General features: G+C 34.1%; 1 protein-coding gene across 1 annotated transcript in view; it reads right to left on the bottom strand.

Annotated features, from left to right (window-relative positions):
• The window catches only part of LOC145277719 (uncharacterized), a 38,430-nt gene extending 22,518 nt beyond the window's left edge, over positions 1-15,912 (bottom strand). Inside the window, exon 1 of the mRNA XM_080129419.1 lies at positions 15,757-15,912. Within this exon, the coding sequence (XP_079985545.1) occupies positions 15,757-15,851 (95 nt within the window). The 5' untranslated portion in view covers positions 15,852-15,912. The remainder of the gene's footprint in view (positions 1-15,756) is intronic.
• Between the last annotated feature and the right edge of the window lie 436 nt (positions 15,913-16,348).

The raw sequence follows: 16,348 nt of genomic DNA on the forward strand, positions 1-16,348 counted from the left end.
CCTTTATAAAAATTAAACTATTTGATCAATTTACATGATTTTTGGAATATGCTATTTTTGTTTCACCACAGTTATGTACATAGAGATTTTTCTGTATTTGTCTTTTTAATATAGCGCAATTCTGCCTAAAAACCAAGAAAAAAAAAGCGGGCTCATTCAGCAGATAGAACTAGATAATTAAACAATGAACCTTTAGCATTAACATTTCTATCATCTCACTGGGTTGGCGTCAAGAAAGGCATATGACATAAAAATCTTGTCGAATTTCAAGTTATGCAGTTTAAATAGCCAGAGATAGAAATCGACTTTCAAGCTAACCTAAAAGCCAAATGCCGGCATGCAAAATGGACGATTATTTGAAAGAAATGAGAGTAGATTTAAACAGAATAAAAAAAATAAATAAAAAATAAAAGAACTGAGGAAAACAACTTTAGATAAATTTAAAACTCAAATTCAAATAAAATGATTGAATGAGACTTATGCCATCCAAGAATTAAAAGTGGAGGTGGCATGTCATTCCATTATTAAGATTTGTCGTTCTTATGATGGTTCGGATTATTTAAATTATTCGGACCACTTTTCTCATCTTGGATGTTATTCGAACAATGTTTCAGATGATGAACCGCCAACATTTTTCATGTGCATCTTGTTAAACTTAGGAATCTACATACAATTTCAAACAAGCCACGCATGTGTGGTCCCCCTCTGGTGCTGCATGTGAGATGACGCCACAAAAAATAGTGAAGAAATGTTGAATGTGAGAAGTGTGAAGGGCCAACGTTTCCTTCACATTTTTGCAAAGTTTCACATTTTCACAAACGTTTCACAAAAATCTAATGGATGGGGCAAATGTTATGGGATAAAAAATGTCATTTTTTTTTTTTTTTGCAATTTTGGGCATTTGTGACCACTTTTGAGCTCCTGGGAATGCCAAATCCCAGTGAAAATGAACAAATGGTGCCATTTCATACCTTAAGTTTTTTAGCCCTAAAAGTCCCAGAGGGATGCAAACTATAATTTTGCCCGGGTCACCCATACTGAATTTATATTAAGAATAATGGCCACCATATTTTGGCCAAGTTTCAGAAAAATCTAATGGATGGATCAAATGCTATGGGGCAAAAAGTGTCATTTTTGGCCATTTTTTACCTCTTTAGAGACCCTGGTGACACGAAATCCCAGTGTAAATGGATAATGGTGCAGTTTCAGGCCTTAACACATGTATATTTGATTTGACCATTATGAAAACCACAATAGTCAGACAAAGTTTTTGTTGAGAAATATGGAAAAAGTGCACTAAAAGTCTCCGGGGACGCAAACCAAAATTTTGCCAGGGTCACCCATACTGAATTTATAGATAACAATGGGTTGTACATTTGGCCAAGTTTCAGAAAAATCTAATGGATGAATCAAAAGTTATGGGGCAAAACATGCCATTTTTTACCTCTTGAGCAACAGGAATTTTTGCAAAAAAATTTTTTACTGTGCACATCTATTTAATGAAATACAATTTGTGGCAAAATTTCAGGAAAAACTAATGGACGGTTATCTGGCAATCGTCCGGACTAATGAATGGATGCCACTGAAAACATAGGTCCCTCTCCGATAAATCTGGCGACCAACAAAACACTATTTTTTTTTTTCACAGGCTGACTTTCTGAACCATTTGACTTTGTCAAGAGAGTCAAGTTATCAGAATTCTTTGCTTTCAGAGCAAGGTATCTACTAATGAAGTCAATGATATATCACTTTTAAGTCTCCATTTTCTTATTCAATTTTTCTACCTGTGTAACATTACGTGGTGTTACACTTTACTTTAGTAATTCATAAAAAGCTGGAAATAAATAAATAAATAAAATCCGAATCGGCATTCTTTTCTAACAAAATACGTTTATCACCATTACTCCTCCGACTCAACATCAGCTTAAAAGTCTCACTTCTGCTCCACTACACGCCAACCGTAGACAGCCATTTCTTATACATCTGTCTTTTTCAATCGCTTTCTTCTGACTGCATGCTAGTCACAGCCAGCCCATTTTCGCCTTCACTTTACACGTCAGTCTCCTTCAGCGTTGATTGTTTTCTTCTCTACCACGTGGTGTCCTTTCTTTTTCTTCAGGCACAAGCCCGAGCACACTTGCCAATTTGCATACACGTTCAAATGCTGCTCCTGCTGCTAATACAATCGTTTGCTATCCATCCTTCAGCGGCTGCTGCTATTTTCATACATGCTCATATGCGCTGTTGCACCTACTGAAGGTCTGTCTTTCTCTTGAGTTTTCATCTCTTTCTCTTCTCTTTTCCAAGTACATTGCATACCTTTGCCTGGCCATGGAGCATGAAACAATGAGGGGGTTGATTAGTGGCACTTGAGACACTCCTGCTGCTGCCTTGACCTAGTCACAGATGACCTTCTGTGCCACTAGAGCCTCATTCTTCATGTTCTCCACCTCTATTTCCTTGTTTACCAAGAATCCTCTCTCAATATTGGCCTGGCCATGAAAGAATACCAGAATAGTCCTCACAACTTGAAGCATTTTGCTGTAACAGGGATCAGCCATGTAGGTTGTGAACAGTTGGTTAAGCCTGTCATCTTCACTAATAAACTAATAAAATCAGCATTTCTATATTATATCTATTATACAGTATATATATATATATATATATATAATTAACATTGAAATTCACATTTTTTTTTTAGTATTTATGATTAACTAAAAAAAAAAAAAAAAAAAAAAAAAAAAAAGAAATGTCTTATTTTAGAATTAAGGTTTTTATCTCATAGAATTTCTTTGGCAGAAAAGGGAGAAGTATTCCATCTCATAATACTAGTGATCAGGAATCAATGATTTTTTTTTCATTAACAAATTCATTGAAGTTTAGGTTAGGTTTTGCTAAATTGGTCAAAGATTTTCAGTTTTCAGAAAAGATTTATCTCCTTTTTTTTTTACAATTAGAACGCTCGGTTTCTTTTTTTTGCAAAACTTAATTTTACTAATTGTCTTTGAAAACTATTTTCATTAATTTTCTACCTTAACGTTTTTCATAACTTTTGGATATTTTCATTATTGTGACAACACAATTCAGTAGATACCTTTGATTTCACCTTAAATTCACTCTTTCAATTTTCGAATTTCGCTACAATAATGAAGAACCATTTTTGCTTAGTCGATGCTGGTTATCCCCCTTACATAATCGTCCCAAACTACATAAGCACCTAATATTTTAATTAAAATTTAAAAAATATTTTAATAGTATTTATTATTTTGGTAAATATAGGAATATGCTACAACAGAATACCGACCACTCTAATTTTTTTTTTTCTTTTTTTTTTTTTTTTTAGGGGTAATCGAGGTCGCTAACAAATCTGATAATCAAACCGGTCACAAATTTACCATTTGCATGGTATTAACCCCTGAACCCACAAAATACTTTCCGCCATTTTACAGCTTCCGTTTACACTACACACAAGCGCGTGGTAACATAAACAACAGCAGTTGAGTGTGCCTCCATGTAGCAAACTGCCTTTTCACATGGCATACGAATCTATTGTGGAACATTTAAAATTATATGAAAAAGAAGAAAAGCACTCCAAGTGTGTGTGTGTAGAGGGTTGGGGTGGGGGGGGGGGGTAATGTCAGAATCACGTTATTTTTTTTCCAGAACAGAGTTTTTAAAAAAAATTTTTTTTTTTTTTTCATTGGCGGACAATTTAAATTTGAAGAAAAAGTTGTCTAAAACAAAATTTTTAAAAACTACATTATAGTACTTTTTTTGGGGGGGGGGGGGATTTTTTTTTTTTTCGTTTTGTTTTTTTTTGTCTTACGTAGTTTTTAATGCATTTTTGACAAAGTTTTCATAAGCGGTTTACAAAAATATGAGCACCAAACATTTTTATGTTTTTCATTCTTTTTATTTTGGTGGTGGTGGGGGGAGCTACAATTATAATACTTGTGTGGCTTAACATGTGCTTCTGCAGTTTAATAAACCTCTTTTTTCGTAAGTAAGAGGCCGACATTTACTGATTAGAACACCATTTAACATTTTTAGATTTTACTGTTTACATTAGGGGAGGAGGTGGGGGCGGGATGGTGTTGGGGCACACGCCCCAACACTACTCCCGCCTGCTCCCCGAATGTAAACAGAAAACAGTAAAATCACCTAAAAATGTTAAAATGTATTCTAATCGGTAAATGTCGGTGCGTTACTTACGGAAAAACGGTTAATTAAACTACAGAAGCACCTGTTAAGCCACACCAGTTCTATAATCAATCCCTCCCGCAAAAAAGAATGAAAAACATAAAAATGTTTGGTGCTTATGTTTTTGTAAACCGCATTAAAAACTACATAAGACAAAAAAAAAAAAAATCTCCCCAAAAAAGTATTATGTATTTTTTTAAATTTTATTTTTAGACAACTTTTTCAAATTTTAAATTATCCGCTAATGAAAAAAAGAAAAAAACTTAAATTCTATTCTGAAAAAAAGTATTTTCGACATTATGCCCCCCCCCCCCCATTTGGAGTGCTTTTCTTCATTTTCATATAATTTTAAAATGTTCCACAAGATTCATATGCCATATGAAAAGGCAGTTTGCTACATGAAGGCACATTCAACAGCCGTCGTTTATGTTACCGCGCACTCGCACGTAGCGTAAACGGAGGCTGTAAAATGACATTATTTAAATTGTTCTTGGGCTCAGTAAATGGTAAATTTGCGACCAGTTTGATTATTAGATTAGTTGTCAGTGACCTTGATTACCCCTAGAAAAACAACTCTACAACAAAAACAAATGCCTTAATGAAGCTTGCTTTCCGGGCTGTTGGAAAACTGCTTCTGTTGTACCAGTATTCAAGAATTCTGGCGATTGGACAGACCCATCAAATTATCGCCCCATTAGCCTCCTCCCACTTTTTGCCAAAATATTTGAGACCATAATTAACCATGCTCTAGTCCATCATCTTACAGATGCTAAACTACTGACTGACAAACAATATGGATTTAGACAAGCCCGTTCCACAGCAGACATCCTAACTGATCTCTGAACGTATATACCATTCACTGGACAAAGCGGGGGAGGGCAGAGCGGTAGCTCTAGATATATCTAAGGCTTTTGACAGGGTATGGCATGAGGGTCTCCTCAGTAAAATCAGATCATACGGTATCACTGGTAGAATACTTAACATAATTAAATCCTTCTTAGATGAGAGAAAAATCCAGGTTGTCCTCGACGGTCGTACATCTAAACAATATGATATAAATGCGGGGGTGCCCCAGGGTTCTATCCTTGGACCTCTATTGTTCCTGATATTCATAAATGACCTCCCCGACAAAATTGCCTCTGAGATGGGTATATATGCTGATGACACTACACTCTATGGCAGGCACGACAGGAAGACGAATGAACACATTTCTAAAGAAATGGCAAAAACACTAGAGGAAGACCTCCAATCTGTAGTGGAATGGGGACAAAAGTGGTTGGTCGCGTTCAATGCTGCCAAGACTAAACTAGTTTCATTCAATAATTACAAGAAACCCTCTCTACCACCCATAGCAATGGCCAACGACTCTTTATCTGAGTCCATCTTTCAAACTCCTTGGCCTAACGTTCACAGGAAACATGAGTTGGAACAATTACATTGAAGGTATTGCCAGGGCCGCTGCAAGAAAGGTGGGCTCTCTCTACCGTGCTAGAAAACTACTAACACCCGAAAGTATCCTGTACCTCTATAAGGCCACCATTCGCCACTGTATGGAGTATTGCTGCCACATCTGGGCTGGTGCATCTGCTACTAGTCTCTCGCTCCTTGACAAGGTTCAAAAGAGAGTCGCAAACCTGATAGGCCCTGAACTGGCATCTAAGCTTCAGCCTCTGTCCCATCGACGAAGTGTTGCATCCCTCTGCCTTTTCTACAAGTATTTTAGTGGTGAATGCTCTGACGAACTGCAATCACTTGTGCCCCCACGATGTGAGCACCCTCGACAAACCCGACAGGCTGCTAAATCCCACCCCCACACTGTAGAGATCCCTAGATTTAAAAGATCTTTTTACTCCAATAGTTTCTTCCCCAGAACCGCTAGACTCTGGAATTCCATTCCAGGTCCTTGCTTCCCCAACAGTACTGACGTGCAGAAGTTCAAGTGTAACGTGAACCGACACCTTGCTGCCCAAATCCCTTCATAGTACCCCAGTAGTTGTTGCCCCTGACAGTAGCCCCCTACACCAAAGTGGCAATTTGCCTTGTTTGGGGTGAAAATGTAATAAAAAAAAAAAATTAGAGTGGTCGGTGTTCTGTTGTAGCATATCCCTATGTTTACCATTATTTTTAATTTCACATTTTCAGATAAATTGATGCTTGATAAGTGGCTGGTAAACAACAAAAAAACCTCTGATGATTTGAGTGATGCCAGTACGATCGCAACTTGTGAACTAAGTTTTAAAGTGGAAACAAAAAAGAATAAGCTTATGTGAAAAAAACAAAGTAGAACGAAACTTATTTACAATTTGGATTCACATTCATTTGAATAAATAATCAACTGAGTGAAAGCATGAGGTCTACAAAATTGAAAAAAGCATTTTTTTAAAACTGAACATCTTTTGTTAACAAAACACATGGAGTATTTTGAAAGGTTGTTGCAATTTACAAGAAAACAATCAAATATTGAAGCACATTCTGTCACAAATTTTAGATATGTGTGGGTATCATACAAAGCATCTTTTTTTGATGACAAAAGCGAAAAGTATCATTTATAATTGAAGAAAAGCTTGCTCTTCCAATAGCCATCTGAATGACCAAAATTCTCGTCGAACAAAAATATGCAAACAAATAAAAAATATTCCTATGGCCGACACCATAATGAGCAGAAGAATTTCAAAAATTAACAAGGATTTATATAAACAATTACTAGAAAAAATTAAAGATAATTCAAAATTCGTGTTTGGATGAAACCATGGATATGTAGTGGGCGAAGCCACCAGCTGTTGAGTAGAGGATAGAAGGAAAAGTCGCATGGTCCTCTGAGCCAAGAATGAATACACAATATTCATTGAGATTATAATTTTAACCGATGTACATTTATTTACAGTTATTCTTACAAGAGTAATCAGGGCTCTACATTGCGAGTGAAACAGTCGCATCTGTGAGTGATTTTTTAAAGTGGTGACTAGAAATAATGAATGCTTATCTTTTGGTGATTGTATTTCTTTCGCCGACAATCTTCCAAAGCTCACTACTGAATGAAAAATGTCTTTTTCAACATTTTTTTTTTTTTAAACGAACAAAGTTAAATTATTTAATTTATAGTAAATAAAGGTTTAATAGAATATACTTTTTTCTTTTAACAAAGACTGTTTTAAAAAAATATCTGAAGAAATTAGAATGTTTATACCTTCAAGTATCAATATAAAATTTGCTGTATACTTAAAATTACACTTATTAAAAAAAAAAAAAAAAACAGAAAAATCTTCATAATGTACATACTCGTTACAGAACTAAGATGTCATATTCTAAAAATCATAGGCGTTTGGCTAGTAACTTTTCTATTTGGCTAGTAAACAAAAATATTTAGTTATCAAAGGTCAACTTATTGTCCGTAGAGCCCTGGTAATGAGAAACAATACTGAAGAAAACATTACTTGTGTGAATCTTTTGAGAGTCTCTCTGCGAGAGTGCAAATGTTTTTTGCATGTGTGCAATACAGGAGTGTGGCCTTGACACATCTGCATGGTCCTGTGTCCAAGGGAAAAGAGAGTGAGAGAAGTAAAGTGAATACAAAAGTAAGGTGCTATGTTCCTTATGGCCAAGAATGATATTGCCAGAATTAAAGCGCGATAATTATGTTTACCTAATTATGTTTAATTATGTTTTAGGGTTGTGTCGTGTGTTTGCTTGTGTGTGGAACTGCAGTTCTCGCAGATATCACAAATATGGCACAATTATTAGTGTATGAACTAAGAATTGCATGCTTGCAGAACTTTCTTCCATTTCCCTGCTTTCCAACTGACTACAATATGGTTGCCTTCAAGTCCAACGTAAACAAGTTCTTGATGAGCCGTCCCCTTAAGTAATCCAATTTACCAAATTTCCATTACTAACGATTCCTATGATATTGTTCCACTCTACAATTATTAACCCTTATCCTTGAGTGGCCTCCAGGCTTTAATAAGTGGTGACTTCTTTGTAAAAAAGAAAAAAAAAAAAAAAATTACTATCACAACGATCCTCATGAAGATTTATTTTTTTGCAAGCCATTAGATGAACACGCTACATGTGAAGCAAGGTTGCAAAAAGTAGATGCATTTTTGGAAGAAGAAAGATTTAAATGGTTGTTTTGGTTGTTTGGTTTTACGGCATATCAACCCTTTTTGTGTTATTTAATGCCAAATCCAGTTATTTTGGAAATAGTATTCATGTTGCATCCAGTTATTTTGTAGAAGATTTATATTCTTCAAGCTCTTTGCATTTTCAATCATTAGTTTGCAGTGTTATGTTTGATTGTTTTATAGTGGATTTTATCATTTTTGTTCACTACCCTGTAGAACATAAAGGAGTTTTGCAATAGAAGAGGGAAAAGGGTTACAGTATTAATGTATGGTGCATTTTAAGTTAAGAAACCAGTCAGGAAGTGGGGGGGGGATAGAAAGAGAAAGAGGAAATGGGAAGGAAAAAGGGAAAGAGGTGGGTTGTTTTTGTTTTTGGAGAACATAATTAGGTTTTGCAAAAAGAAGTAGAAAAACAAAAACATCTATGTTAGGTGCATTTCATCTCAGGAAGCCAATAGCTTCAGACAGCCTGTAAAAACATTAGTCATGGTGAAAGGAAATTTTTGCCTGAACAAATTTTCTGGGATATCTTATCTTCCTAGGGGGTATTATAGAGGTAAAAATGCCCCCAAATTGTTCGTCCGTTCGTTTGTTTGTTTTCACTTTTCTAAATAACCACACCTTGAATTTTGGGGAAATTTTGCACAAACATTAGTCATAGTGAAAGTAAATTTTTGCCAGAACGGATTTTCCTGGATAACTGTTTGCTCCTCCAAGGGGAGCATTATACCATGCAAACGGTAAATTTGCGACAGGTTTGATTATCAGATTCGTTGTCAGCGACCTCGAATACCCCTAAAATTACAAATTAGAGTGGTCGGTATGCTGTTGTAGCGTATTACTATATTTACCTTTAATTTTTAATAAAATAAATTTTTCATTTTCTTCGAGAATAATGGATACAGAACTTTTTTCACGCATGTTTGTTTTAATTTATTTCCAAATTTTTACAAATATCGAACTTTTGGGTTTGTATTACTGTACACAGATTCGAAAAAGTCGTCAAATAACAAACATATAATAAATAAATGTTATCAAAGGCAAGATAAGTTACTTTTCTACCTAATTGGATAATTTTTTAGTGTTTTCATTTAATGTAACATGTTTATTCAGCTCGAAAAACATACAGTGTTTACCGATGTATTGGAAAATTTAAAATGGCGACCAATTAGGTGTGTTGGAAATTTTTGACACCCCTAACACAAAACTGCAAATAAAATATAAAAAACTTGTAATTTCTCCTTTTTAAGTGAGTTTTATTTTCTTTATGGAATATACTTCCAAAATAAGCTATTAAAGTCATTTAAAAAATATTTTAAAAAACAGTGTTTACAAAGTGCCTGTGCACCATTTTGTTTACATAACGAAATTGAATTTTACGAGTTAAATTTTTTTCAATTTTTTCACTTTAAAAATCTATCAAAATTTTTCTATTGGTTCAATCTTTATATTTTCAGGTTCAACATGAAATTTTATGCTCTTTCCAATAAACCGAAATAATATTCTAGACAAGGTTTTTTTTTAACCCCCCCCATTTTGAAATGTCTTAAAATGAAAATTTTCTCACCTCCAATTTATATATCACAAATTGAAGAGAAAAGATCAAATAAAAGTAATTTAAAACAAAAATGTTATTTACAAATTTACCTTTAAAGTCCAAATTTTTAAACCTTTTTTTTTAAAAATAGGTTGATTTTTTTTTTTTTTTTTTTAAGTGAAACCTTATAATCTTGTTTCATACAATTACGACAATTTTTTCTATTTCATTCAATATTTTTTTTTTTTTTTTTAGATATTTAAAAAAAAAAAAAAATTCACTCCATAAAGAAGACCTAAAATATATTAAATCAAAAACTCATGTATTTCTTAGAGAGAAGAAGAAAAAAATCAAAAATTCGTTGAGTGGTTTGCGTTTAATTGACGAAAACTGATGAATGAAATGTTAGCATTTTTTACATACGGTAACCCATATCAACCAACTTTATTGACTTCAAATATCTAATTAATTACAAAGGGGAGACCAGGAGAGATAAATTAAATGTTTGTTTCTTCATATAGTTACTATCGAGATTACTTTTGAAATGTATTTGGTCTAATGTGTTGTTTTTAGGTTTTGAAAATAATTATGTCCTTTTGAGGCCTCCGTATTTGACAACTTGATAACACCACTTTGATAATGGCGGATAACGACTTGCAAAACTGCGGTTTTCTGGGACTCTTGCTTTAAAAAATCCTTTTATTTAAAAAATACATGGAATATAAAATATAAATATGGACAATTCTTATAAATGAAGAATGGAAGCACCCATTGCTTAGGGTTTTTTTTTTTACAGGTAAGTGATTTTTGGCATTTATATATATTTATTAGATTAAGTTAAAATTTGTTGAATCTCGTGAAATCTTTGGAAAACCAATGGAAAAAAAAAAATATTGTATTTTTTTCGATTAAACCTTTCATTTTAAAATTTGGTCTTTGCTCATTTTATTGAAAAAAATTAGGGTTTGACATTACATTTTCATATTGTTATAAGCTTCCAAACAGAGAGAGCCTAAATAATCAAATGTTTATTCACTAGTTTGTAATGGCGACTTCTGACACTGCTAGCACCCGACTCTCTTTGACACTAATTTTGGGAAAAGGAGTTAAAAATAAAAAACTAGACAAAATACTGTTAGAAATTCGCTCAATATATGTTACCGTGACATAGGCTGACATATATTCGGTGGGTTTCTAACATTATTTTATATATTTTTTATTTGTAACTCCTTTTCCCAAACTTACCGTGTCAAAGAGAGAGTCTGGCGCCATTTTAAATTTTCCAATACATCGGTAAACACTATGTTTTTCGAGCTGAATAAACATATTACATTAAATAAAAACATTAAAAAATGATCCAGTTAGGTAGAAAAGTAACTTATCTTGCCTTTGATAACATTTACTTGTTATATATTTGTTTTTTGACAACTTTTTCGAATCTATGTGTATAGTAATACAAACCCAAAAAGTGCTTCTACAGTTTATCACCGAAACTGGAGACGCCATTTTATTTCGCACATCTGTCGTTCAAATCCAAGGGAGAAATCAGTATTTTAAACCATGATCGAAGTTAGAAATAAATAACAAAATAATTAAACTAGATATTAATTACTTCCGGAAAGAACTATGAAAAAAGGTAAATGTTTAATTGGAAATGTTTCGATTTAATTAATGAAAACGGGAAAGTTTTTCATGAAACGTGTGTATATATATATACATATATTTATCAAATTTTAGTTATTCAATGAATTTTAAAATTTATGACGTGAAATGTTTGAGTTTCAGATAAAAAGATTTTTATTCTGAAGTATATATATTGAAAACAGATAATGAAAATGACATATTCATAATTGTCTAAACTGGGCAAGCGCTATTTGAAAACCTAATCAAAACATTTACTGTATAAAAATTTATCAATATATAATTGTAAAAACATTTATTGAAAAGTCTGCGGAAGAAAATACAATTTTAATAAACAATTTTGTAATGAAAGCAACACTGGATTTTTATAAAATAGTTTCTTTTGTTTTTGTTTTTTTGTTGTTTTTTTTTCAAACAAATAGATAATTTTAATGAAACATTTTTTAATTAAAGCAACTTTGAAGGGTCAACAACATTAATTTTAATGAAACCGAAAAATCACTAGCAGAGTTGTATAACCATCACCCCCATGCATAATTTCTATACAGAAAGGATTTTTTGAAATTTTTTCACTGGATTGTTATTGATTGGACACTAATTAACCACATTATGAAAAAAAAAATCATTTCGACATTTGAAAGGGGTGCTCATTTTTTAGTTACAACATTCTGGTAAATCAGTCACCCATTTTTTTTTTTTTTTTCTAAATACTGAAGTGTCTTCGGGAGATATGAAATGGTCCCATGTTGATGAAGCAATGTATCGGGAGGCGTACAATATGAAAATTGACAACAGGATGGAATATTATGAAACATTTTTCCAGCATGTTAGCAAAATGTATAATATTTTCTTTTTTTTTTTTTTAACATCGTAGTCACCATTTATCAAGGCCCGGAAGCCATTCAGGGATAAAGATTATTGTAATGGAGATTTGATAAAGTGTCTTACTTAAGGGGGTGGTTTATCAGGAATTTGTTTATGTTGGACTTGAAGACATCCAAGTTGTAGTCAGGTGGGAAACAGGCAAACAGAAGAGAGTTCCACAGGTGTGCACCTCTAAGAAAGAAGCTTTGTTCATGGAATCTACGTTTTGGTTTTGGCATAGATAAAGAGTGGGGAAATTTATGACAGTGGTTTCAGCTAGACGGGTGTTTTTCGTGAAAGACTGGCAAGGGGGGACAAGATATTGGAGCTCAAACGAGCACTTGCCATGGAAGTAATGATAAAACAAAGACAGGCTCGCAACGTCTCTTCTGTGGGAGAGAGGTTGCAGGGAAGAGAAAAGGGCATCCCCACTAAACCACAAAGCCTATTTTGTACTCTGTCAAGGCAGGATAGGCTGTTTTTAACAGCTCCTGCCCAGATGTGGCAACAGTACTCCATCCTTGAATGTACTTGGCTTTTATATAGATAGAGAATTGCATCAGCAGCGAGATATCTTCTGGAGCGGTAAAAGGATCCTACCATTTTTTCAGCGACCTTGGAAACTGACTTGATATACGTGTTCCATTTCAGGTCAGGAGTAAAGGTCAATCCCAGAAGCTTATCAAAACATGGAGCCTCCCCTGGACGAGAGCCGATTTCAATTGATGCTAGATGGGGATCAGAGCGTTGATGATGTAAAGATAGGAGATAGAACGGAACATAGCTCAGGGGAAGTTGCGAGAAAAAAGTCTAGAAGGCTAGTGTACTGACCGGAAGTATCAGGCACATGGGTGGGTTTGTGAACAATCTGGGTGAGGTCATAGGCAATGGCGAAATCGTGACAGAACCTCCCTTCATCATCTGTCTTGTTCGAGTGAGTCAGCCATTCCACATTGTGGACATTGAAGTCACCACAAATGTGGATGTTAGCTGAAGGATGAGCAGACAGGATGTGGTCAATTTTCTCAGATATACTCTTAAAGATAGTAACTCCGCTGTTGTGGGGGCGATAGAAGGCAAATATAAATGCGGTGGTGTAAGCAAGTGCAACTTGAAAGCACATATAAGGTAAATTAGGGTCTTTTCTGGAGATATCTCTACCACATGGAAAGCCATCTTTAATGTAGGCACATATACCATGGCGATGGAGATCTTGGGGGCCAAATTTAGATCTTAAGTTAGAGTATCCTTTAATTATGAACTCGTGTAGGAAAGTGGTCAACCCTATACCAGTTTCGCTTAGGAAGATGCATTAAAAGTAACCAGCCACCTCTTCCCCCACTATACTACGCGCTCAAGATCAGAGGAGAGAGAATCAGAGAACTTTGTCATTTACGGCCTTTGATGTGTTGCCATAGATGGTCATGTCATCAGCATAGATGTCAACGAATGATTTAAGTATGTGTTTTGGGAGATCATTAATGTAGATCAGGAAGAGAGTTGGGCCCAGGATTAACCCCTGAGGGACTCCAGCATTAATACAGTGGGCCTCTGATTTCTGCCTATCAACCACTACTCTTATGAGCCTATTAGAGAGAAATGATTTAATGATTGAGAAAACATTTCCAGTTATACCATAGCTGGAAATCTTGTTAAGTAGGCCTTTATGCCATAACTTGTTGAAGGCCTTTGATATGTCAAGAGCAATTGGCCTAGAAAGGAAGCCTTTGTCGAGAAATTCACAAGTCCTAGGAGATATAACCGGTAGCACATTGTAGATCCGCCAGAACGGAAACCATATTGCATGTCACTACTTAAAAAAAAAAAAATTTTAAACATGCTACATTAAATAAAAACACTAAAAACATATCCAGTTAGGTAGAAAAGTAATTTTTATTGCTTTTGATAACATTTGTTATATATTTATTTTTTGACAAATTTTTCGAATCTATGTGTACAGTAACAAACCCCAAAAAACTAATAATTTTTTTTTAAAGCTCTAAACTTTATTTTCATAAAAACAATAAAAAATAGTCATGTTCATTCTATAGTTTTTTTTTCGTTTCTTCTTTGAGAAACAAAAACATTTGACTTACAAATGCGGTAGGCTTATGTCATTTTTACTTTCTATGGTTTCGATATACCCGCGTTTTTATTGGTTACAAAATGGGTGACTGATTTACCATAACGTTGTATCTCAAAAGTGAGCACCCCTTTCAAAATGATTTTTTTTTTTTTTTTTTTTTTTTCATAATCTGGTTAATTAGTGTCCAATCAATAATAATCCAGTGAAAAAAATGCAAAAAAACTATCAGTATAGAAATTACGCATGGGGGTGATGGTTGTACAACTCCGCCAAATCATTATTTAGTTTAATTTTGTTATTTATTTCATGCTTCGGTCATAGTTTAAAATACTGATTTCTCCCTTGGATTTGAACGACAGTGCGCGAAATAAAATGGCGTCTCCAGTTTTGGCGATAAAGTGTAGAAGTACCAAGAAAAATTATTTAAGTAAAAAAAAAAAAAATGAAAGAATGAGTAAATAAAACAGACGAAACTGCAAGGGAGCGTCGTTAAAGCGTCTTTACGCAAAACATGCGCGTGTGCAGAGTCCACTCCCATGGGGTCTTACCAAAAAGGGCGCTAGTGCAGAGAGTGATCCGCGCTATTTTTTAAATCGTATTTCCAAGTTTAATTAAAGTTTTATGATATGTTTTTTTATTCAATTGTAAAGTTGAAGTATAGAATAGGTACAAAAACACCCCCCTCCCCCATGTTAAGAATGGCTTTTTAAAATAATAACGTTATTATTTACGTCCGGATCACTCTCTGCACTAAAAAGATAACAAAAAGATATCGTAAAACTTGCAGTTAACACGAAAATACTATTTTAAAGATTGCGCGGTTCAATAAACGCATAAGCAGTGAAGCACAGAGTAAGTGATCTAAAACGGAGGGGGGGGGTCTTTAATATCAGGAACTAAATCTGATGGACACCGTTTGCTGCTGACTTTTAAAGTCGTGTTCTCCGGTTTGCCAATAATAAAATAAACGTGGATTAGGTTTTCATTATCAAAATTTACTTTTTAAATCTCAAATGAAAAAAGCAGATATATAACAGAGAATAAGAAACAGACACCTAAATATACACAAATAGTTTAGACAATAAAGATAGAGATAATTATATTTAAATAAATGAAAAATGCACGTGTCCGGGTTTATTTCATAATGAAATATAACGCGAGCATTTAAAAATGAACTCTTCGTCTTACCTTTGTTGAAGAAATGACATGCCGGAACAGACAATAGCAGAAAAAAAAAATAATGCCAACAAGAAAACAAATGAAAAGTTCGATGTTCAAGAAAGTGCCTTAGGATAATTCCGCCTTACCTAATTGATTTTCCTATCTTTTTCCGTTTCTTCTTCTTGTCGGAACCATCCGACATATACCTTTTAAGATAGTCAACTTTGCTAACAGCAGCCATGTTAGCAAGGAGAACTCTTTAATGTTAGGAAATTACATTAAGTCTTTCTTTAAAAAAAAAAGAAAATAAATTTTTTAATTTATGTTATTATCTCCCCTTTGATTCATTTTTGAACTTTTAACGCGGTACTTTATCCTTTGTATTTTTCTCACCCTTCTTTTTTCAAGAGGTCTGGCCTTCTGTCTAAGATCCAAGTTCTGATGCTACATTTAAATCAATTTGTCCTTAGTCAATATATCTTTTAGGAGAGCTGATTTTCCCCTTACATTAAAGACGATCTTGTGTCACATTTTGCTTTCGTGGAAAAGCAAATAAATACCAACGCCTTTTCATTAATGAAAGTGGCCAGATCGAGACTAATCTCTGACGCCCAGTCATTTTTATAAAATGGAAAGATAAGTGCTGCTGGTGAGGGGAGGGGTTCAACAGTTTTCGATGAGAAGAGGAGAAATCTTTCTCGATTGCGGTAAATTTTGGTGCTTATTAAGACAGATCGA

The sequence above is a fragment of the Euprymna scolopes genome, chromosome 6, assembly GCF_053919585.1.
Source record: "Euprymna scolopes isolate OS-2025 chromosome 6, ASM5391958v1, whole genome shotgun sequence".
Taxonomy (NCBI): domain Eukaryota; kingdom Metazoa; phylum Mollusca; class Cephalopoda; order Sepiida; family Sepiolidae; genus Euprymna; species Euprymna scolopes.